Source organism: Apodemus sylvaticus, chromosome 14 (genome assembly GCF_947179515.1).
Source record: "Apodemus sylvaticus chromosome 14, mApoSyl1.1, whole genome shotgun sequence".
NCBI classification, from domain to species: domain Eukaryota; kingdom Metazoa; phylum Chordata; class Mammalia; order Rodentia; family Muridae; genus Apodemus; species Apodemus sylvaticus.
In genome coordinates, this window is record NC_067485.1 from 20,143,861 (window position 1) to 20,167,890 (window position 24,030).

The window sequence follows — 24,030 nt, forward strand, 5'->3', positions numbered from 1 at the left end:
GTAAGCCTGCTGCATAGTGAGTTCCAGACCAGTCAGGGCTGCATGATGACACCCCTGTCTGTCATGAATGAATGAATGAATGAATGACCAACCAAGCCAACCTTGTGTTCTCGCTTTGACTTCACGAGCATTCATGGTACTTAATGCTGCTGTATGTGTGCACCATACTCATTTCATGTCAACACAGTTTTCCGTGGAAACCCATCTTATCCCAGTGGCATGTGGTTAGGTTTGTGCGCCTCAGCCACTGATGAAAATTCAATGAGTGTACCTAGGCAACACCAGAATTGGGTTAGGAGCATGAAGGTTTAAAAATTTACCCAGTAAATCCTTTTCACAACAAACATGAAGGAAAATAAGAGTTTTACAGAGCAAGGTATATGAGACTTTCAAATCGTTTATCCTTGTAACACGGGCTTGTCCCTTTTAAAAGCCACATCACACCCAGTAATAAACTGGATCATTCTAGCGAGTGTGTAAAGTAGATACAGTGTGTATTTTTTTGTTGTTGTTGTTTTGTTTTTTTGGATTTGGTTTTTTCAAGACAGGGTTTCTCTGTGTAGCCCTGGCTGTCTTGGAACTCACTCTGTAGACCAGGCTGGCCTCGAACTCAGAAATCTGCCTGCCTCTGCCTCCCAGAGTGCTGGGATTACAGGCGTGCGCCACCACCGCCCAGCTACAGTGTGTATTTTTAACTCTTCCCTATAGATACTGCTTCAGTAACTCCTCCACACACACACACACACACTTAGACACAGAGACACATACACACACTCATATACACATATACTCACACATACACACACATAGTCACACACTCACACACAGACACATACTCATCCACAGAGACACACACAGACACTCAGACACACAGAGACACACACTAACACACACATATATACACACATATACACACACTTATACACACACACACACTTAGACACAGAGACACATACATACACTCATATACACACATATACACATATACTCACACATACACACACATAGTCACACACTCACACACAGACACATACTCATCCACAGAGACACACACTCACAAACACACACACATATATACACACTTATACACGCATGCATGCACGCACGCATGCACACATGTATCTTCCCATCACCGCCCCTGCTCTGTGCATTTCTTTTGGCCTCTGCTCCCTGGAGCTGGTGTCCCATCTTATCTCAGGCTGACTATTCACGCTTGATTGCTGGAACCATACTTTCTTCTTTGAAACATGGTAGACATAAACCATGGCAGGGTGAAAACCTAGCTGTGTTGAATTTGGCAGTTGTGCTTTCTCTTGCTGTTAGTCATGATTTCCTGTCACTCCACAGAGAAAACAGAAGACGACATGGAGCGGGAAGCCAGACTGGTGGAGCAGTGGGTGGGGCTGACGGAGGAGAGGAATGCCGTGCTGGTGCCCGCCCCTGGCAGCGGGATCCCGGGGGCACCTGCTGACTGGTAAGGCCGCCCTTCTCTGTGCAGGGCTGGCAGGATGCTGGGCATTGTGGCAAGAATGTGCAGATAGCTTTTCAGGATCAACTAGCTGCACCTGGTGAAGAGCCCCCTGCTCCACTGACTATCTTCCCTATCGAGGGAGCTTCTTCCAAAGGTCACCTGACTGGGAGTAAAATTCTATCTACAGTCCCCTGTCCCTTTGCATAAGCAACTTGGATCCTGTTTCCTTCCTCTAGACTGAGAAGGAGGTGTCAGAACATACCGGAAGAACACAGGAAATAGATTTTATTTGCCCTGGCGTGTGCTTAATGTGGCCAGTATTAATGTTATAGTATAATGGTTCTCATGCTTCCTAATGCTGTGACCCTTTGATACAGTTCTTCATGCTATGGTGACCCCAACCATAACATTATCTCATTGCTACTTCATGACTGTAGTTTTTCTACTGTTAAGAATCGTGATGTAGATATGTTTGGAGACGGGCTTGCCGTGAGAACCACTGGTATAGAGTAAGCCCTGAAGCATGATGGGATACGTCAAGGACCTGAGCATGCGTCAATTACCTGAGCAGCCAGCAGTATTTGGTCTGCTCATAAGAAACAGCCTGTTGTCTGTCCTCAAGTCTGGAAGGAAACACATGGCCCAGATAGTGTCCGGCTTCAGCCCTTGTTTGTTTTGAGTGGGTACAGAGTTAGGGTCTCACGTATCCTGTGGAGCCTCAAACTTGATAGGTAACCAAGGATGACCTTAAACCTCTGATCCCCCTGCCTCCACCTCCTAAGTACTTGAGTTGTAGGTCTTCACCGCCACACCCATTTTATGCCACTCTAGAAATGTCATCCAGGGCTCTGTGCATGCTAGGAAAGTCCTCTGCCAACTTACACAGTCCCTTAGTTGTGTTTCTAAAACTCCTTTCTGCCTTTATCCCCAGTGTGCAAGTGGGGCTGTTTTTACACTGTTGTAAGACTTAGAAATAATGCACATAAAGAAGCTCATTTGTATGATATAGCATATGTATTATAAGGCATATTGTACATCTATAGCACCTTTCGTGCATACTTATTTAATGGTAGCTTATACTCATTCTCACTACAGAAACACATCCTGAACATTTACTTACATCTTGTTTTGTTGTTGTTCCGGGTTTTTGCCGTTTGTCCTTATGATTTGTTGGGATGAACCCTGGGCCTCCTTCATGTGAGGCAAACACTCTACCGCCCTGCATCCCAGCCTTTGTTGAGTGGTTAGGATAAAATTCAGCCTCCTCTGGAACATAGAACACACGCGTCCAGATCTGCTCTAGACAGTCACAGACACATTAGGTCTCTTTCTGTCTCTCCTAATAATGGAACTGGGATCGATGTCACGTTCTTGAGAAAATGTGAAAATCTGAGTCTACAGGCAGACTTGCAGCCTGCCGTTTCCGCTTGGCCACGCCTGCCATTGTGTTGGAATCCTATATGCAGTGTGCAGTCTCTGCAGGATGCTCCCTGAGAGCACTCAGCTCATTCCAACCTTACTCTTCCTCAGGGTCCTCCCTAGTCCTCCTCACCTCAGCCTCCTTTGTATGGTGTGTTTTCCTATCCTTGATATCCTCTTGGGCGTTCATAAAATGTCACCCTAGGTCCCATCCTAGATCTGACTCAGAAGAGGGAGGGCATGACTGGAGATCTTTCAGAGCACTGTGAGGTGATTCTGATGAGGCTGGGCCAGTTTGAGCAACACACTTGCCTGGTGTCTGCTGCACACAGCCCCGCCTTTCACGGTTTGTGTGCGCTCCCTTGGGGGTTTCTGTTTATTGTCCCTTTTGTTTACTTCCTCTGTGTTATTTCATTTATTTTTCATTCTTATGTGTATGACTGTTTTGCTTCCATGCATGTTATATGTATGTATGTGTATGGACATGTATGGACATGTATGCACCCCATGTGTGCCTGGTGCCTGGAGAGGCCAGGAGAGGGTATCAGACTCCCTGGAACTATAGTTATGGGGAATTTGAGCCACAGTGGGGTGCTGGGAACGGCGACCTCTGAAAGAGGGTCAAGCACTCCTAATGGCTGAGCTCTCTCTTAAGCCCCTTGAACTGTTTTGTGACTGGTTCAGTCAGTCTTTGTAATGCGTATGCCTGGCTGTCCTTTTAAATGTCACAGTAATTCCCATTACCTGTGTCAACATGGGGGTCAAAATATGATGTATTTTCAGGACAAAGTTTACTTTAAGAAATTAAAAATTAAAAATGATAGGCGTTGGAGAGGTAGCTTAATAGCCCTCACTATTAGAGCCCAAAAGCCTGAGTTTAATCCCTGGCCTCACATGGTAGAAGGGAGAACAGACTCCGCAAGTTGTCCTCTGCCGTGGCATGTGTCCCCCCTGCCCCCCACACACACACAGAGACACATACACAATAAAGTAAGCATAATAAAGAAATGTCATGATATGATGTGTTGGTTCCACAACCCCACTGTGGGTGCCTTCTGTTTTCATGGCTCTGCAGCGCTTTGTTAACCAACAGAATATAAAACACACATGTTCTTACCATTAAACTTTGCCGTTGAATTTAGGGTCCCCCCTCCTGGGATGGAAACACACATACCGGTTCTCTTCCTGGATCTGAATGGTAAGTCGGCACTTACCCATGCCGTGATCATTGAACTAAACTAAGATCATCGTCATCTCAGACGTGGGGGTATTTGGGTGTGTAAATTGCCTTGGCAATTACTGATAAGACAAACTAGTGACAGTGTGGCTTCGGTCACATGTATAAGCATAGCATATGGTCACCGAAGGAGAGATGTTCACACGAAGCAGTCAGGACTTTAAAAACAAGAACATGAAGCTTGTGGTTTGAGATACTGGTGACCAACTTAACCCGCAAAAGGCTCTGCCCCAGAGATTCTGTGCTACGCTTGACAGGGGCTGAGGGCTTGCATGTCTGACTAGTCTCACCTTGCACTGGGGCTTGTTCTATGGCTGAGGGTAGACCACTAGCCCAGCACGCATAAGGCCTTAAATTCAGACACTTCTCCACTGCCACCCAGTATAGTTTTGGAGTCTGGTATCCTCCAAGCTGCCTGAGAAGCTTAGAGGATTTCTTAGAAGGAGATAAAAACATCCGGGCCAGCCAGGGTAACATAGAATCTGTCTAAAAGTAAAAGTGCTTGTGTTCAAGTGTGTGGGTGTGGGAGGGGTCCAATATAGCTCATCAGGTATAGGCATGTGTGTAGGAGCCTAACTACCTAAGCTTGACCCCAGATGTTGCAAGGTAGGAGAGAACGAATTCCCAAGAGCTGTCCTCTGATCTCTACACATGTGCAGTGGCACACACGAACCTGCAAGTAGGCACTAGCCTGTATATAAATACATGAACTCTTAAGGGAACAGGGCCGGGTATTTATTTAGCTTGGTCGTAGAGAAGTTGCCCAGTGGGCTCAGCCTCCAAGACTGAGAAGAGTGACAGTTGCTTTTGAGTGTGGAGAGTGCAATGGTCTTCAAGGTGCTTTAGAACAAAGTCCCATCTGTATGAACTCTGAAGTAGAATTCATAGATAGGAAGGAAGGAAGGCAGCACAGTAGCACGCACTTAATCCCAGCACTCAGGAGGCGGAGGGAGGCAGGTCTCTATCAGCTTAAGGCCAACCTGGTCTGTAGAGTGAATTCCAGGACAACCAGGGCTGCATAGACCTTGTCGCAAAAATAAATGGATGGATAGATGATAGATTAGATAGATAGATAGATAGATAGATAGATAGATAGATAGATGGATGGATGGATGGATGGATGGATGGATGGATGGATGGATGATGGGTGGGTGGGTAGGTGGGTAGATGGGTGGGTGGGTGGATGGATGGATGGATAGATAGATAGATAGATAAATAGAGATAAATAAATGCATTTAATATGAGTTTAAGTAGGACAGTAAACTTAATATTTGAAACTACTACATGTTTAGGGAATGTATTTGGGTAGTTAGTAAGTCATAAGAGTACACATGGAAAATACTCTATCTCAAAGGGAGCTCCCAAGGGAACTTTTTTGACTAATGTGGTTGTATTTTAAAACAATGATAGCTATTGTGAATCTTTGAGTATCTTTTTCAATTTCAGGATACAAAACAAAAGAATAAACAAAACAGCGAGTATGCTTTGTCCATGTGTATTCTGGGGCTGAGGTGTAGCTGAGTGATGGAGCGTGTGTTTAGCCTGCAGAACTTCTTAAATTCAGACCCTGAACCATCACGTTTTTAAAAAAAATCCTATTACTTGAGGTAAAGGGTGTGGGGCAGGGGCTAGAAAGAGCATCATGAGAAGAGAGATCTCAAGGTAGGGAGAGGAAGAGAGGGCAATGGACCATATGTCATGTGACATGACAGGAGAGTGCAGTGGCAGGGGGAACCAACAAGCAGGGTCACAGGAGAAAATGCTACCATGAAACCCATTATTTTTTAGGCTGATTTTTTTTTTCAGCTAATAAAAAGTCAATAAAGTACAAAGTGGAAAAATAAATGTAAAAGGCATATTTTACACTGTCAGTGCTGCTTAAAAAGCTACTTTCTCTCCTCTGTTTTCTTCCTGTGCCTTGACCATGGTCAGCGGATGACCTCAGTGCCAATGAGCAGCTGGTGGGCCCACACGCGTCGGGTGTGAACTCCATCCTGCCCAAGGAGCACGGCAGTCAGTTTTTCTACCTGCCCATCATAAAGCACAGAGATGATGAGGTAATTTACCACCCCCATCCCCCGCCCCCGGCTCTCTCAGGGTCTTCACATGAGCACAGGAGCCCCATCAGCTAGATAAACAGCTGTGGTCAGCTCTAGGGACATTGGACAAATGTCACCATTCCAAATAGGCAAAGGAAGAAATCTGTTTGACAACAGCAAGTAGGGTTGATTTTCTTTCTCTGGGATGTCTCGTAAACTGCTCCACCTGAGGAGGCTTACTTCTGTCCCCCAACTTTCTGCTACTCCCAGGTTTCAGCCACAGCCTCCTGGGACTCCTCTGTGCACGACTCTCTTCACCTGAATCGGGTCACACCACAGAACGAGAGGGTCTACCTGATTGTGAAGACCACCGTTCAGCTCAGCCACCCGGCCGCCATGGAGTTAGTGTTGCGGAAGCGGATTGCAGCCAATATTTATAATAAGCAGGTAGTGATGGGGATGACCCACCATAGAGCATCCAAGAGCCTGATTGTCTCCTCTGTGTCACGCCATGTTTTGTAACCCTGGTAGACAGCAGTGATAGAACCCACGACCATAGTGGCCAGATGCAGACAGCAGAAGGAAACTCTAGGCCCAGACTCTAACCTTATCACAATCACTGGCTAAGATATCCATGGTCTTTGGGGCTGGAGGCACGTACGGCTCAGCAGTTAAGAGCACACAATGCCCATGTTGAGAATTTGCTTCCCAGCACCCGTGTCAGGTGACTTACATTGGACCGTAACTCCAGCTCCAGGGGATGTGACCCCCTCTTCTGTCCTCCTCAGGTACCCCTACACACATGCATGCGCATACCCACACACAAGCAGATACACAAATAAGATGGACCTTTTCTTTAAGAAGAAGTACAGTATCTGCAGGCAGCAGCTGTTGCTAACTGTCCGGGTAGCAGCTGATACGGGAGGCTGTCATGTCAGTGACAAGGCAGACTCCTATTGCTTTGCCAAACTCCCTGGCAGAGGCTCTGTCTGAAAAACTGACCTCCCTGTGTTCTTCAGGCTGTCCTGGAACAGCTGGCTAAACCCTGGAGGGATGAGGGGGGTTAGCTGGGGATGTGCCAGGCCTCTGCCTGTCTGACCCCCAAATCATGGTTGCACTTCTGCTTCCCACGGTCTCCCTGGGTAGCCTTGGCTGGAGCTCCCTATACAACCCAGGCTCACAGAGGTGAAGCCTTGAGCTCACAGACATGCCCCTGAGTGCTGGGATTAAAGGTGTGATCCCCGCCCCAAGCTGGCTATACAAGATGTCTTATAAGAGAGTTTTATCACTTTTATATATTTGTTGGCGCTTGTGTGCTGTGAGGTGTGTGTGGAGGTCAGAGGACTGCTCATAGGAGTCAGTACGCTCCCCCCCCCCCCACAGTGTGGGTCCTGGGGATCAAACTCCAGTCACCAGGCAGGAAGCTCATGCCTCTATTCACACAGCCATCTTGCCAACCAGAGTCGGATTTCTAGGTTTAATGTTTGCTTTAGGTTTTTCAGGTTTTTGTTTATTTGTTTTCTTGTCTTTTTCTTTTTCTTTCCTTACTTTATTTAGTGAGTTACTTGAGACCACATCGCATTCAGTAGCCCACACTGGCCTCAAAACATTACATTCACTGTGTGACCCAGATGAGCTTTGAAACTGAAAAAGCATCCTCCTGCCTCAGCCTCTCACAGACTGGGATTTTTAGGTGTGAGCCACCATGCCCAGCTTTTTCGAAGTTCAGGGGTTTTGTTTTTCATTGTGTGTGTGTGTGTGTGTTTTGTTGAAAACGTCTATTTTATTTTGAATAAGGTATAATACTTTTCCAGTTTGCAGAATATGAAGCCTTTGTCTGAGGTCTGTCATACAGCTTAACCCAGCTTGCCTTTCCTTTTCTACCAGAGTTTCACCCAGAGTTTGAAGAGACGGATATCACTAATCAATATATGTTACTCCTGCGGCGTGACCTATGAGATCGTATCCAATATCCCAAAGGTAATGCCTGCTGCTGCTTCAGATGCCAGTGTGTGAGTGTAAGGGACGTGCTGAGCGTTGGCTCTCGGTGCTTTGAAAGTGTGGAAACACCATTCACAGAAAAACAGTCGCCTCCTTTCTGTGCCTAGGCGACTGAGGAGATTGAGGACCGGGAAACCCTGGCCCTCCTGGCGGCGCGGAGTGAGAACGAGGGTACTTTGGATGGCGAGACGTACATTGAGAAGTACACGCGGGGTGTGCTGCAGGTCGAGAACATCCTGAGTCTAGAGCGGCTCCGGCAGGTGAGGAGTTGACCTCTCAGAGTTCCTCAGACGAGGAGTGCTTCATAGCCATTTCCTTAATGAAAGGACTCTGACGTGTGTGTTTGTGTGTGTGTGTGTGTGTGTGTGTGTGTGTGTGTGTGTGTGTGCGCGTGTGTGTGCGTGCTGTGCGTATATGTATGTTGTGTGTGTTTGTGTGATGTGTGTTGTGTGTGTGATGTGATATGTGTTATATATGTGTGTTGAATATATGTATGTGTGTTTTTATGTTTGTGTATGTGGTGTGCTGTGTGTTGTATATGTGTGTTGAATGTGTGTGTATCTGTGTGTATTATATGCATATTATGTGTGCTGTGAGGTGGGTATGGGTATGTGATGTATGGCATATGTGTTTGTTTGTTTTGATAAAGGATCTTGTCCCGGAGACCTGCCTGTATTAGGACTATGTACACTAGTTTGGTCCTCAACATCTAGCTATCCTCCTGCCTCTGCTCTCAAGTAGTAGATTATACATATGTGCTACCACACTAAGCCCCCAAGCACTATGTTCAAATGTTGAAAGTACATTCATTATATGGCTTAATGGTCACGATTACCCTGGGTTTAAGTTCTATTATAACTCCTTTTTCCAAAGAGAAAATTGAGGCCAGGAGAAATTACCCAGCAAGTATTGCCCAAGTAGATGGACTCCAAAGTCCTATGTTGAACCACATTTTGTCACTATATTCCTAATATTTAGACATCTAAGTCGCCAGAGTAATGTGTGATTTAAAGTAATGCATCAGAGTCGGTAGAGTCCGGGCTTACCCGGCATGCCTGAGAGTCGGGTCTGAACTGGGCATGGTGGGCATGCACACTTGGAATCTCAGCATTTCCGCGGTGGAGGCAGGAGGCTCATACGTTCAGTCGACTTTGGCTACATGAGTCCAAGCCTGGCCTAGGCTACATGAGATCCTCCATATCAGAAAATATAATAAATAATAAAATATAAAATACTGTGCCAGGCAGCGGAGCTGACACAGATGTGTAATGTCTGCTCATTTCTTTGGAACCAGAGCTGACCTAACAGCGCTGGGTGACTAGAGAGGTGCGGTTGGTGTTTTTCTTTTTTGGTTTTTTTGAGACAGGGTTTCTCTGTGTAGCCCTGACTGTTCTGGAACTCACTCTGTGGTCCAGGCTGGCCTCAAACTCAGAAATCCGCCGGCCTCTGCTTCCCAAGTGCTGGGATTAAAGGTGTGCACCATGACCACCTGGCTTTTCTTTTCTTTTTTTTTTTTAAGATTGATTTATTTAAGTGAGTACCCGGTAGCTGTCTTCAGACACACTAGAAGAGGGAATTGGATCTCATTACAGACAGTTGTGAGTCACCACGTGGTTTCTGGCATTTGAACACAGGACCTCTGGAAGAGCAGTCAGTGTTCTTAACCTCTGAGCCATTTCTCCCTACCCTCTGTTGGTGTTTTTCTAACCAGCCTCCTTTTAGTGTAGAACATACTGAAATCAAGACACTAGAAAAACCCAACAGCATCGCCTCTTAGGCTGCCTTTGCTATGTCTTTCTGCACACGTGCATCAATTCATGGCATGTCTTCTACTCAGCAGCTTTCCTGGTTTATGTTTTGAATTTTAATGTATTTGAAAGATTGGGTTTCTTTTTTCTTTTCTTTGTTTGTTTGTTTGTTTGTTTGTTTTTAAACACTTGTGGTCACGGTACCAGTCTTTCGAATATTGGTTTTGTGTGTGTACAGTTGAAGTGGTTTTTACATTTATGTTTTCTGGGTCTTCTAAAATAAACACACGTCCTATGTGTAGCCATACGAGACGGCCGTAGCTGTTCCCTTTGCATTGCTGTGTGTTTGCAGGCTGTCACGGTGAAGGAAGCGCTCTCCACCAAAACAAGGCACTTCAGAAGAAGCCTCAGTACGCCAAATGTTCACAACGTGAGTGCCTGGCGGGCCCTGCTACTTGTGTGATGTGCTCTAAGATTTGGGGGTGGAGAATCTGAGACCACAGGAGGTTGGAGCTTACAAGTGGGAACAGGGCACACAGTACTAGAGCGGGCACCCAAGAGGGCACAGCCTCCTCCAGCAGCAGGGAGGCAAGAGCAGATTAGTGTAAAGACCACTTCCCAGCAGTGCCTTCCTGGGCACAGCAGGTGAAGGACACCCTGGGACAGACTCCTTCCCTTCATCCTGTGAAGACCTGCCAGAAGGTGATGTGAAACCCAGCACTCCCTACCCTGCATGCTACCCCGGAACACGATGCAACCATTAGAGGCAGATAGGAAGAGGCTGGACCAGTGGTTCTCAGCCTTCCTAATGCTGCAACTCATTAATACAGTTCCTCAGGGTGTGCTGACCCCAACCACAAATTTATTCTGTTGCTACTTCATACTTCATACCAGTAATTTTGCTTCTGTCATGAATCATAAGGTAAATATCTGGTATGCAGGACATCTGATATGCAGCCCCTGTGAAAGGGTTCTTCAACCTCAAAGGGGTTATACACACCAAACCAAAGAAAATACCAAGGCCCAGCAGCCACAGGTTGAGAGCTGCTATTGGGTCAGTGTGTAAAGTGCTTACCGCACAAGCCTGAGGGCCTGCGTTCAGGTCTCTAGCATCCGTATAGCAGCCTGACATGGTGGTGTGCTCTTGTAAACCCAGTAACCGGGGTGCAGAGACAGATCTCTGAGGTGTGCGGGCCAGCCAGACTAGGCACAGTGGCAAGTTGGGAGTTCAAAGACCCTGTCTCATAAAAGTAAGGTGGAAAACAAAAGAAGACAGCGCCAGAGGAAGTCAAACAAACTCCACCACCCTCCACATGGGTGAGCATAGACAGGTACACATGCACGCGCACATGTCCACATGCTACACTACACTTACATACATGAAATAGGTAATGAGAGACTCATGAATTATAAACTGAAAGCCTTCTCCTACGCAGAGGGCGTAGGTCAGTGGTAGAACACTTGCCCACCCTCAATCCACGGGACTACAAGGGAAGAGGAGATACCTGCACGCTCACATGTGCAAACACACACACACACACACACGATTTCACCTTTTTGGGTGTTTTGTTTTGTTTTGAAATAGAGTCCCATTATGTCGCCCTGGATAGGCTCAAACTCAGAGATCACCAGCCTTTACCACCTTAGTCCTAGAACTAGGGTATGCACCCCCATGCCTAGTTAATTGAAATTGTTTTAAAAGACACTCTTCTAATTAAACTTATCAAGAAAGAGCTCATAATATGTCTTAAAACGTATATAGAACTAACTGATAATAAAAATATATATGACCAATAGTTGCAGAATATAAAGTAGTATTTAAATGGAAATCATTAGCCCTAAAATGCCTACTTTACAACGTCCCAGTGAGAATTCTAGACAGTACAAGAAATGAAAGAGCAAGCGTTTTATTAAGAAATGTAAGCGCAGGAGAGATGGTTCCCCAGTTAAGAGCACTGGCTGCACTTCCAGAGGACCTGGGACCAATTCCCAGCACCCGCATGGCAGCTCCCACTGTCTGTAACTCCGCTTTCAGGGGGGCTGGTGCCTTCTCAGAGACATACCTGCACCAATGTGCATAAAATAAAAATAAAAATAAAAATAAAATAAATAAATCATAAAAAAAACTTGTAAGATGTAAAAACTTATAAGATGTAAAAAGACTTGTAAGATGGCTCAGCAGGGAAAAGCACTTGCTGACTGACAACCTGAGATCAATTCCTGGGACTCACATGGTAGAAAGAAAACACCAACTCCTACAAGTTGTCTTCTGCCCTCCCCAACCCCCCCCACACACACACGTGCGCGCACATGCACAGACTCATACACAGTGATACACAGGCATACACAGTGAAAATGTTCAGAAATGTATATAACTTATATTAAGAAGAAGAGTTTAAAAACAGATCTGGCTACAGTGGTACACACTGTAATCACAGCACTCAGTAAGCCAAGTTAGGCCAGCCAGGGCTGTGTAGAAGTCTAAAATAAAAAAGGAGGAAGTATCTTGATCAATGGTAGGACATTTATTTGATGTATATGTGTCTCTGAACCAAAATAAATAAAAAACACTGTAAAGCTATTGCTTTTAAGGGTTGAGTATGTATCAGATCAAGGCTGTAGCTTTAGATTATAATATTCAAATAGAATACATCTCCCACCAAAAAAGAAATACTAGCCAGGCAGTGGTGGTACACGCCTGTAATCCCAGCACTCTGGGAGGCAGAGGCAGGCGGATTTCTGAGTTTGAGGCCAGCCTGGTCTACAGAGTGAGTTCCAGGACAGCCAGGTCTATACAGAGAAACCCTGTCTCAAAAAAAAAGAAAAGAAAAAAAGAAAAAAAAAAAAGGTGGGTGGTGGTGGCGCACACTTTCAATTCCAGCACTTAGGAAGCAGAGGCAGGCAGCCTGGTCTACAGAGCAAGTTCCAGGAGAGTCAGGGCTACACAGAGAAACCCTGTCTCAAAAAACAAACAACAAACAAAAGAAAAAGAAAGGAATTTTTAAGCCAAGTGGTGTGATACACACCTCTAATCCCAGCACTTGGGAAGTAGAGGCAGGTGGATCTCTCTGAGTTTGAAGCCAGCCTGGTCTACAGAGAAAGTTGCAGGACAGCCAGAGCTACACAGAGAAACTCTGTCTTGAGAAAGACCAAAAAGAAAAAAAAGAAAGGAAAGGGAAAAAGAAAGAAAAGAAATACAAATGAGATTCAGTTAAGCAATGTCCCAAATGTGGAAAACTTTACAGGAAAAATGTCGCCAGAGAAAAGCAACTAACATAGAGTCTAGGAAATGAACTTTAAAAAGCAAAAATGGGGCTGGAGAGATAGCTCAGTGGTTAAGAGCACTGACTGCTCTTCAGAGGTTCTGTGTTCAATTTCCAGCAACCATATGGTGGCTCACAACCATCTGTAATGGGATCCAATGCCCTCTTCTGGTGCTGTCTGAAGACAGCTACAGTGTACTCATATACATAAAATAATTCTTAAAAAAAAAAAAGCACAAACAATCAAAAGTATATATTTTTTAAGGTCGTCCTAGACTCTTACCATGGTTTTTAAGGCAGGAGGATAGTATCTTGAGGCCAGCCTGGTCTACCTTAGTGCTGTCCCATAAAACAAAACAGAACAGAAAAAGAGAATAATTATCCTGAGCCCAGGGCATAAGGACGCAGCCGCAGTGGACAGAGGTGGCAGAGGATCTGTCTCAGCATGCTGTCTTTGGGTTCCTAGTCAGTCTCACCAAGTAACCAAGAGAGGATGACCTCAAAGTCATAATCCTCTTGCCTCAGCCTCCCTAAGAACTATGATCACAGGTGTGTACCACCACACCTATTTCGTCATGGTCTGTAACTGAGTTAGAAGCAGGATAAAATGATGGCTCAGCAGATAAGGGCCCTTGCCTCCAAGCCCTGTGACCCGAGATCAGTCCCACGACCCAGGGCTGGAAGGAGAAAACTCATTCCTGAAATATCTCCTCTGACTTATGCATGCATGTCATGGTACACACACACACACACACACAGAGAGAGAGAGAGAGAGAGAGAGAGAGAGAGAGAGAGAGAGAGAGAGAGAGAGATGAAAAATAAAAAATCATTTTAAAATACTAGAAGCAGCCTCAATAGCCATCAATAGAAAAATGGAACCAGAGTCATTACGCTATAAAACACCATGAACAGTATAAAATATACAAAGTATAAAATATGCAAGTTAGCAGTATTTATTATTTAGCACGTATATCCTCATGTTGTTATAGAGATATTCGTGAAAGTGATAAGCCTGGTTCGAGAGTAATCATGGTGCCTGGTGAGACAAAGTAGGAGCAAGGGAAGGCGGTCTCCAGGCTCCTATCTGTGCCAATATATTTATAAAATAAAATGAAAATTAATAGGCATACGTGGTGCATGCCTGTAACCCCAGCACTTAGGAGGCAGAGGCAGGAAGACTACAAGTCCGAGGCTAGCCTAGGCCAAGGTGAAACCCTGTCTCAAAAGAACCAGATGATCGTTAAATACGTGAGTCACGTTGGTGAAATGTTCCTCTCTCACAGGTCTCCTCTAGCCGGCCAGATCTCTCTGGCTTCGATGAAGATGATAAGGTATGTATTTATCAACACCTAAGTCCTCCGGAAGATATTGTGTGCTCAGAGGTGTGTGTGTGTGTGCTTTCCTGCAGTGCCCACAGAGGGCAGAAGAGGACTTTGTACCCCCCCCCCCTTGTCAGTCCCCAGAGTTGGGGTGACAGATGGTTGAGAGTCTATTTGAGGGTACAGGGAGCCGATCACAGTTCCTGCGATTAACCAATGAGCCATCCCTCCAACCCCTTTGCTTAACAATTTTTTTTGACATGCTTGGAGAAACTTGAACTTTAGTCCTTAAAGGCAGCAACTCCTAAGAAGGCGAGTGAGTTCCTACGAGAGTTTCACATTAGAGCTTGCGTCTGTGGCTAGTCATAGTTCATGATCTCAGGCGTATGTCACATAAGCATACCATCCACCTAGCTTGCCGTAGACAGCCCCAGCTGGTGCTGCTGTCCACACAGGACTGTAACTAGAAAGGTCCTCTTCATTGAAAGTGTTTTCGTCTGGTCTTAAGTTAACCAATCACTGCATTGTGTGAGATTAATGCAAGCAACTGCCCTAGGTAGAGAGGGAGGGAGGGAGGGAGGAAGGTGGACAGGAATATGTGGGAAGTCAAAGGTGGTCTCCCAGAGGGCATGGCTGCTGGCCCTCTAATCCCGGCCCTGCAGGCGGGGCAGAGGCGGGCAGATCTCTGTGGGTTTGAGGTCACCCAGGACTACATAATGAGAACCTATCTCCTAAAAACAAAACAAAACGAAATGTCATTACTGTGTAAAATTTTATTAAATCTTAAAATGGAATAAAATGCTAACATTTGTTCACTCTAGTTTTAGTCATGTTTGTTGTAGTCACATATAATCAGCATTATATACTTTTGACATGTTTTGCAATAAAAGTAGTTTTTTATGTATATTATTTTTGAGACAGGCTTTCTTTTTTGCTTTTGGTTTTGTTGTTAATTTTTAAAGATTTATTTATTTATTTATTTTATGCATGTGAGTACACTGTAGCTGTCTTCAGACACCCAGCAGAGGGCGTCAGATCCTGTTACAGATGGTTATAAGCCACCATGTGGTTGCTGGGAATTGAACTTGGAACCTCTGGAAGAGCAGTCAGTGCTCTTAACCACTGAGCCATCACCAACCCTCAATAAAAGTAGTTTTAAGGGGGGGCAGATATACCACTTTAAAAAAATTACAGGGAGGGGGCAGTGAGCAGGTGTAAAGTGAATAAGTAAAAATAAATATATATTATATGTTAATATATTTAGTAATATATTTAATATATTTATATTCTATATAAATATATTTATTTTTATATATGCAAGAGTTGGGTACAGTGTACATGCCTTTAATCCCAGCACTTGGGAGGCAAAGGCATATGAATCTCTGAGTTTGAGGCCAGAAAGGACTACACAGCCAGACTCCCTCTCAAAAAAGGAGAAGGAGAGAAGGGTGGGGGAAGCGAGAAGAAACTGAAATCCAGGCTTCTAGTCACACAATTTTAGAGTGACTTCATCGAAGTTGACCTATATTTTTACTTTGCAGGGCTGGCCCGAGAACCAGTTAGACATGTCTGACTACAGCTCCAGTTACCAAGACGTCGCCTGCTATGGGACTTTACCCAGGGACTCGCCTCGAAGGAGCAAGGAAGGTAGTGGTATCAAGATTGCTTCTGATGGTATTCCCGACCGTGAAGCCAAATTCCACTCACTCAGATGCTCAAAAACCGTCTTTAACCAGAATACCCCATGTTCGTTTACTGAATTTCTTTTTGCTGTGTGTCCAACATATAAAAATAATAGTTGCGCGTGTGCATATGTGGCGCTAGAGACCAAAGTGAGAGCCTTGGGCACTCTCAGCACGCTCTCTGCGGCTGAGTTCTCTCCAGCCGAAAAGAATGTTCTCTGTGTGGGATTTGAAATTCCCCAGCTCACTGTTCAGTTCATCGTGTTCTGACCTTGTTTTGAGACATACGTGATTCTCATTCAGGGTGTTTGTTTGTTTGGTTTTGGTTTTTAAGATTTATTATTTTTATTTAATTATTTAATATGAGTACACCTGCTGTCTTCAGACACACCAGAAGAGGGCATCAAATCCCCATTACAGATGGTTGTGAGTCACCATGTAGTTGCTGGGAATTGATGTCAGGACCTTCGGAAGAGCAGTCAGTGCACTTAACTACTGACCATCTCTCCAGCACCTCATTCAGTGTTCTTAACCAAAAGAGTATTTACCTATCTCATCTTTTATATACTCATGTTAAGGAAGCCTGACCCCAACACCTATCCCAGCCTCATAAATGAAGGCAGAAACGAATTGGGTCAGTGGCAACATTATTATGTAAACACACAGTCTCCCTGTGCAATAAAGAGACCCACAATCAATAGAAACGAGAATCAATGATTAACTTCTGTCTTATACTTCACGAAGAATCAAGAATCAGCAGGAATTGAAAAGAGAACAGGAAGCAGAAGTCAAACAATGCATGAGATCAGTATAGTCTTACATAGCCACGTATCCCAAGAAAAAGGTACGTAAGTGAATGGATAGAATATTCATTCACTGAATATACCTAATGAACATCTGTGTGCCTTTGAAATAGAACCTTGGTGGGTGGGCATGGTGGTGCATACCTTTAATCCTGACAGGCTGAGATCTCTCAGTTTGCGCTCAGCCTGGGCTACAGGACTACACAGAAAAGCCCTGTCTTGAAGGGATACACACACACACACACACACACATATATATACACATATACACATACATACATATATATACACACATATATAATATATATAGCAAATAATATATAGCAAATACAACATTCAGTGATAAATGTCAGAATATACACAAAGATTATAAAGATCTTAGGAAATGAGAGTTGGAAAGTCAGCTTGAGCTGGAATTAACAGGAGCTTAAGCTAGATCTTGCAAAGAGTTGAGGGGCTGGAGAGACGGCTTTGTGGTTAAGAGCACACGGACTCTCTCACAGAAGACCTAGGTTTCATTCCCAGCACCAACATGGCTCCTTAAACCCATTTAAAACTCCAACCCCAGGAGACCTGACACCTTTTCTGACCTCCCTGGACATCAGACATGCATGTCGTGCATGGACACACATGCAATAAAGCACCCATGTGCATAAAATAGATAACAATGTTTTTTAAAGGTTTTTATTGCTGATTATTTCACACTCAGCAGCCATTTAATTCTTCTTTGTGGCTATAGATTTCTTTATTGATTCTATTTTATTACTACATTTAATTCACTTATACTGCATAAGTGTGAGGGAGTTGGGGGTGCATGTCACAGCACACATGTTGAGGTTGCAGGACAGTTTGGGGAAGTTAACTCTCTCCACTATGTGGATTAAAATCCACTCAGGTTGTCGGGTTTGGTAGCAAGCACGCCTACCCGCTTAGCTGTCCTCTAGCCTGATGAATCCCTCTCCCGTCATCCATTGGAAGGCTGAACTAAATGTTCCCATCCTGGTTTTGCTGTTGTATCAAATAGCACCATGGCTGGGGGTGGGTACTCTCCATTGCTATGACAAACTACCTAAGAACAATTCCCGTAAGGAAGGTTTGTTTGGACTCACCATTTCAAAGGTTTTAATCAAGGGTCTGCTTGTTTCATGCTTTGGGGCAGAGGCGGAGCAGAGCACCAGAGTGGTCGGGATCTGTGATGGTAAATGCTTCAGACCTCAAGAAAGTAGGGAGAGGGGAGAATCCAGGGACAAACCACACCATTCAGAGGCCTGCTCCCTCCAGCTCAGCAGTCAGCTGTGAACTCATTCATGTCTGTGTGCATTGATGAGGCTAGCCCCCTCGAGATGCAATCAGTATAAATGGAACTGAGCTGGGGACCAACCCTAGGCAATGGCCTGGCTCCCCATGTGCCTGCGAACGTGCTCAGCTGTCTGAAAACCAATGCCCTCTTTGTATTCCTCAGGTTGTCCATCAGAGAATCCTCATGCCTTAACAGTCAGCCCTTTTAAAGCGTTCTCTCCTCAGCCACCAAAGTTCTTCAAACCCCTAATGCCTGTGAAAGAGGAACATAAGAAAAAGATGGCCCTTGAAGCAAGACCTCTCCTAAGCCAAGAGGTAAATGCTTGACTTCTCTCTACTGTGCGGGACTGATCTGGAATGGTGCAGTCTTCAGAGAGCAGTGGTTTGCAGTCACATGTTGGACGCTGCATGCGATCATGCATGCGTTACATCTTTGCTCTGTGAAGCCCCTTCTCAGAAGCCTTTCTCTCAAGCATGCAGGGCTGCAGCAGGAGGTTTTGATTATTATCAGCATGGTTGACTTCTCTGTAGCAATGCCATTTTGGTCTTTTTTATCTTTTGAGAGAGAGAGAAGGAGATGCCTGCTAGGCATTTTGAAACCGTTACAGGCCTTCGTGTATCCACTTATTGATAAAACTAACGATGTGCCTTGCCACAGAGTATGTGCCCTCCAGTCAGATTTTACCAATAGTTTAACTCTGACCCCTAACATTGGCTGCTGTGTCCTTCACATGTAATAAACATGTTGTTGTTGCTGTTTCTAACATGCATGTACTTGGTAGATATGTTGGCTGTGCCTGTCTCCTGTGTGTGATGCATCTGTGTGTCTTAACCTTTGCAGAGCATGTCTCCATCCCAGGCACCTAACCCTGGCTGCGTTGTGCCCTCAGGAAGCAGTGGCAGCCGCATGCCAATAGAGCCCAATAGCAGACCCGAGAGGAAGATTGTAAGTTCTGGAATGTTTCTATCATGTCACCTGGCGGTGGGTCGGACACCCTTTCCCAATCCGCCTTCCAAATGCCTTCAAAGAAATTAAGATGCGTGTTGAGTCCTGACTTTACAAACGAAATGTGGCTCTTGGTAATGCTGTTTTGCATGAATGTAACCTTGAACTGTGATTTTCCCCCCTAAGTGTTCTATTTCATTTAACTCATTTCCACATCATCATAAGTTTCATAGCTAGTGGGGGGAAGCACCTTTGATGGCTCTGGTCATTATAAAGAAAAAGCATAACAGCAAGACAGTTCAACTAATACCAAAATCTCTCTAATGTGTCTGTGCACATTGTCCAGATTCTGAAGTTAATCTACCTAGAGGAATTGCATTTACTTGGCGTAAGTAATCCTGCACTTAGTTGTGGGTGTGTTTGAAAGCTTTCTTGTGTTGCTGCTGCCAAGATATCTGTGTAGTCTGTAGCCGCTCTGCCCCATCATCCTCCCTCCTCACCGCCATCCCTCCGGCACCCGCAGCTTCTGTTGACCTACCTGACAAATACATTCCAACCCAGTTGTTCTTAGCCTGGCTTTTAGAGTGGCGAATCTGTGTTACTCAGCACAAGGAAGGTAGAACTCTGCCTGCAAAACCTTAGTCTCCAGCCTGGTTCCAAAGCTTCACGCTCCAAGTATGTTAGGAGGGGCGGCTCACACCTGAGATCGCAAGTTTAAGACCAGCCTGGGCTATTGAGTGAGCTGTCTCCAAATAAATGGATAAAGTAAAACAAAACATAAGAAACGCCATTTTTTCGAATACCATGGTCCCTGGTATTTTTCCTTTTAAGATATGCCTCAGTTTAAAACCAATTAAAAACAAAAAGCAAAAACCCTGTGGGTTTGGAAGCCTGGGGTCATGTGATGTGATGTTATTTCCCGGCTTCCACTCTGCTGTGGCCTCCTAGGCTTGAGCAGGGGCTGGGGAAGCCAGCCTGAGCAAGAGGAGGCTGTTTGATGTGCACTGCTGCCTATGACCCGCTGTTTTGAGCAGCGCTGGGCGTCTCATTCCCAGCCAAACAGCATCAGGCCCACTCACGGGGCCAGGCCCATTCACGGTGCATCAGTGTGAGACAGTTAGACACACTACACACTGTGCAGATCCTCACTGCATCGTCAGCTGGTGCTGCAGCGGGCGCTCATCTGCATTCAGAGCTGCAGTTAGATCGTAAAGCAGTGACTCTGCGTTCCTAAGAGGGGAGGAAGGAGAGGCATTGCCTTCCCTAGCCTCTCCTGTTCCTAAGTTCTGTTTGCCTACTCTAGCTTCTCAAGGAGAAGAGGGTATCAGGCCAGAGACTGCGCCTTCACCTGCATGGATGTTAAAAAGCCATCATCCCCACTGAACCTCACCACCCCTTCTCTGAGTGGAGAAAAATCACTAGGTGCACTAAAAGGGCCAGTGACTGTGCCTTTTACCACCCAGGTTGTCAGGATGTGTGTCTGAGAGAGTCAGTTGACTGACTGACATTGACTCTCGTCCCTGCGTTATAGAGACACAGAATTAAAACCATTTGTTTTGCTCCAGGACCCTCCAGAGGCTGCCAGGTGCCCCTCCTAGTGCTATCCAGCACGCAGATGTGCAGTTCTCGCAGATTGCCCCATGGTTATTCTCCTGCCTTGCCTTTAAAGAGCTTAAAACAAACCAGGGCAGAGTGACCCAAGACATTTCAAGCAGCGCTTGAGCTCTGCATGGCCATGTTCAGATGCTGCGCGGGGTTGAGCGGTATCTTTTTGTTGCAGGAACCTGACTTGAGAAAGCTGCCAGTGCTGGCCTTAGAGGCACGACTACTGTGTATGCCTCCTGAGCATGCGCACTGCGTCTGGGGTGGGGCCCCGTCGAGCTAGTTCTGTTTGGTGGTTTTCCTGGATGTTTTGGTACACTAAGAGGCTTGCTTGTTTGAGCTGGGTTTTTTACTTTCTTGGGGAAGCTTTCATTTTGTTTCCTCTCTCATAAATTGACATAAGCTATTCCCTTCCTTTTTGGTGTTGTTGGTTTTTTGTTCCTTTGTTTTTTGAGACAGGGTCTCACTGTGGAACCTAGGATGGCCTTTAACTTAAAATCCTCCTGCCTCCTCTAGCTTCTCAAGGAGAAGAGGGTATCAGGCCAGAGACTGCGCCTTCACCTGCATGGATGTTAAAAAGCCATCATCCCCACTGAACCTCACCACCCCTTCTCTGAGTGGAGAAAAATCACTAGGTGCACTAAAGTACGGGATGGCAGGCTTATGCCACCAAACTTGGCTATATCTGACTCTTGTAGCTTAGATGTCTGATCACTTAAAAAGGTATACAGGTATAAAGATTAAAAAAAAAACAAACAGCATTTTTTTTCAGTCTTTTATTTTTATCCCATGTCATGGTGCAGGATATTGGACCCAGGGCTTGCGCCAGGCAAACTCTCTGTCCCTGAACCATATCCTTTGACCTTTATTTTATTTTATTTTGAAACAAATTCTTGCTAAGTTTCCCAGGCTGTCTCACTGTGTAGCCCAGACAGGCCCCAGATTTGCAATTCTCTTGCCTCAGTCTCCCAAGTAGCTGGGGTATCACACGGCACCACTACGAGCAGCTTTGAGCTTGTCTTTACTTAAGTCCTGAGGTCTAAGGAATAGGAACAAGAAAGTCAACACACACCTCCACTCCCAACCCCCCCACCCTCCTCGTATCCACAATCCCGGTCTCAGGTCTTACGCAAGCAACAAGGTTTTCTCCTCTCATTTCACTGAAGAAATAAAGGTCTGGGATGATTGAGCAGTTTGCCCCAAGTTCTAGTTACTGGAAGCGTAAGACAGAGGTCCACCTCCTGAGTGCAGGACCGAGCTCAGCCTCAGAGCCCCGGGACAGTGCCTAGAACTGCTAGGAGCCATTTCTGGCAGCCCTCTACAGCAGACTGTAGTGGCCGCAGAGATTAGATTCACTGTGTGACGCTTCCTACCAAGAGTCACTGATTTAAGAATGGACTCTAGTCCCTCTCTTAAAAGTCAAGACTGTTTTGTCTATGGATAAATATCACCATAAGTTGAACAGGGAGGTGGGGGGTGGGGGGTTGGGGGTGGTGGTGCGGGGAGATAAACTCAAAGATGAGGGCTACAGAGAAGCCGAGAGTTTGACCCCCCCATGTTCCACCTTTGGGTTGGGTTGTACCTTCCATCTGTAGGAAGGTACTCAGTTCAGTGTCCTTTAAGATTTGGTGTTTAATGACCACACTTTGCTATATTCTAACTAAAGTCCCCCATGTGCACTGTGAGCCAGAACCCTTTTTGTTGTTGTTGTTGTTGTTGTTGTTGTTGTTGTTGTTGTTGTTAGAAAACATTGACTACTGATTAAGGATTTTGCTTTTCTTTTCCGGCATAAGTTGTCCTTATCCCATTAGCCTATTTCCTGTTTGAACTTCATCTCCTAGAGTTGATGTGTCCTTCAGGTTTCCCCAGGTCATTCTCAACCTTTAGAAATCATTTTTATCTTCCCAAGTTTGCTACAGTTCTACCCATTTCTACACATTAAACTAATGGTTGCTTATGTCACCTGGCAAGAAATATTTAGAAAGATGAAAGCCTCCCCCCTCTAATCCTCATTTGCAAAATTGCTTTTCCTTGCACAACAGATTTTTTTTTTTTTTAGTGGCCAATTATATTGGGTACTCTTGGGGCTTGGAAAATTGCATTTTTTTAAGCATAAATTAAAAAATACTGAATAGTAAAACTTGAAATTCAAGTTTCAGTCTAAATATAATGAATACAAAATCTAAAAATACAGGAAAAGGTGGGTGATGAGATGATCTGTCCAGCCTCTGTTTTTTATCAACTTCACAGCCCAGAGGAAGGACATGCCAACCCAAATACCTGGCTTTTTTGTTTTTGTTTGTTTTGCTTTGCTTTTTTGTTTTGTTTTGTTTTCTTCATAATGCTAGTATGCAAACTCAGTGCCTCGCATGTGCCGACGAGCCCTTTACCAAGAGAGCTACACCCCTCCCAGCCTGTACTGGGCACTTTTCTGTTACATAATGAAGAACCAGGGCCAAGGCAGCTTATAAAAGAAAGCGTTTACTTGGGCTTACGGTTTTACAGAGTCAGGATCCACACGGGCAACATAAAGACAAGACATGCGGCAGGAGGAGCTACATCCCAGACCCCAAGCGTGAGGTAGAGAGAACTAGCTTCTAATGTCACGAGTCTTTTCAAACCTCAGAGCTGGCCCCCAGTGACACACCTCTTCCACAAAACCACACCCCAGTCCTTCCCACACAGTTTCACCAACTGAGGACCAAACATTCAGCCTGATGAGTCTGTGGGGCCTGTTGTCATTCAAACTAAAGCACAGCTGTTTTCAAACTACAAACTCAAACTCTAACCACCATTCTTTTTTTTTAATAAACATGTTACATTGATTTAGTTGTGTGTGCATGCGTATGTGTGGAAATGAGAGGACAACCTGCAGGAATTAGTTCTCTTTTCATCTTGTGTGTCCCAGGGATTGAACTTAGGACCTCAGCCTTGACAGCAAGCACCTGTACCCACTGAGCCCTGTCACTGGCCCTACTTAGATAGGGAAGGAGGGAAGGAGGGAGGAAGGAAGGAAAGAAGGAAGAAGATACCTAATTTTAAAAGCATCTAACAATTGGAATACAAGGGCAGTAGCTGAGTCTGATGGCACACACCTTTAATCTCTTCCTTGGGGAAGTAGAGTCAAGCTGATCTCCGTGAGTTCAGGACCAGCCTGGTCTAAGTAGCAACTTCCAATCCAGCCAGGGCTGGACAGTCAAA

At 45.2% G+C, this 24,030-nt stretch overlaps 1 protein-coding gene across 6 annotated transcripts in view; it reads left to right on the plus strand.

Moving 5' to 3' along the window:
• The window catches only part of Kif13a (kinesin family member 13A), a 185,664-nt gene that overhangs the window by 152,993 nt on the left and 8,641 nt on the right, over positions 1-24,030 (plus strand). For 3 of the 6 annotated variants that reach the window (XM_052156717.1, XM_052156718.1, XM_052156719.1), the window contains 11 exons: positions 1,348-1,474; positions 4,033-4,088; positions 6,060-6,184; positions 6,437-6,613; positions 8,054-8,146; positions 8,275-8,427; positions 10,268-10,345; positions 14,462-14,509; positions 16,039-16,144; positions 18,445-18,596; positions 19,123-19,227. In XM_052156717.1, coding sequence (XP_052012677.1) covers positions 1,348-1,474; positions 4,033-4,088; positions 6,060-6,184; positions 6,437-6,613; positions 8,054-8,146; positions 8,275-8,427; positions 10,268-10,345; positions 14,462-14,509; positions 16,039-16,144; positions 18,445-18,596; positions 19,123-19,227 — 1,220 coding nt within the window. The remainder of the gene's footprint in view (positions 1-1,347; positions 1,475-4,032; positions 4,089-6,059; positions 6,185-6,436; positions 6,614-8,053; positions 8,147-8,274; positions 8,428-10,267; positions 10,346-14,461; positions 14,510-16,038; positions 16,145-18,444; positions 18,597-19,122; positions 19,228-24,030) is intronic. The other 3 variants (XM_052156720.1, XM_052156721.1, XM_052156722.1) reach the window with 1 other exon arrangement.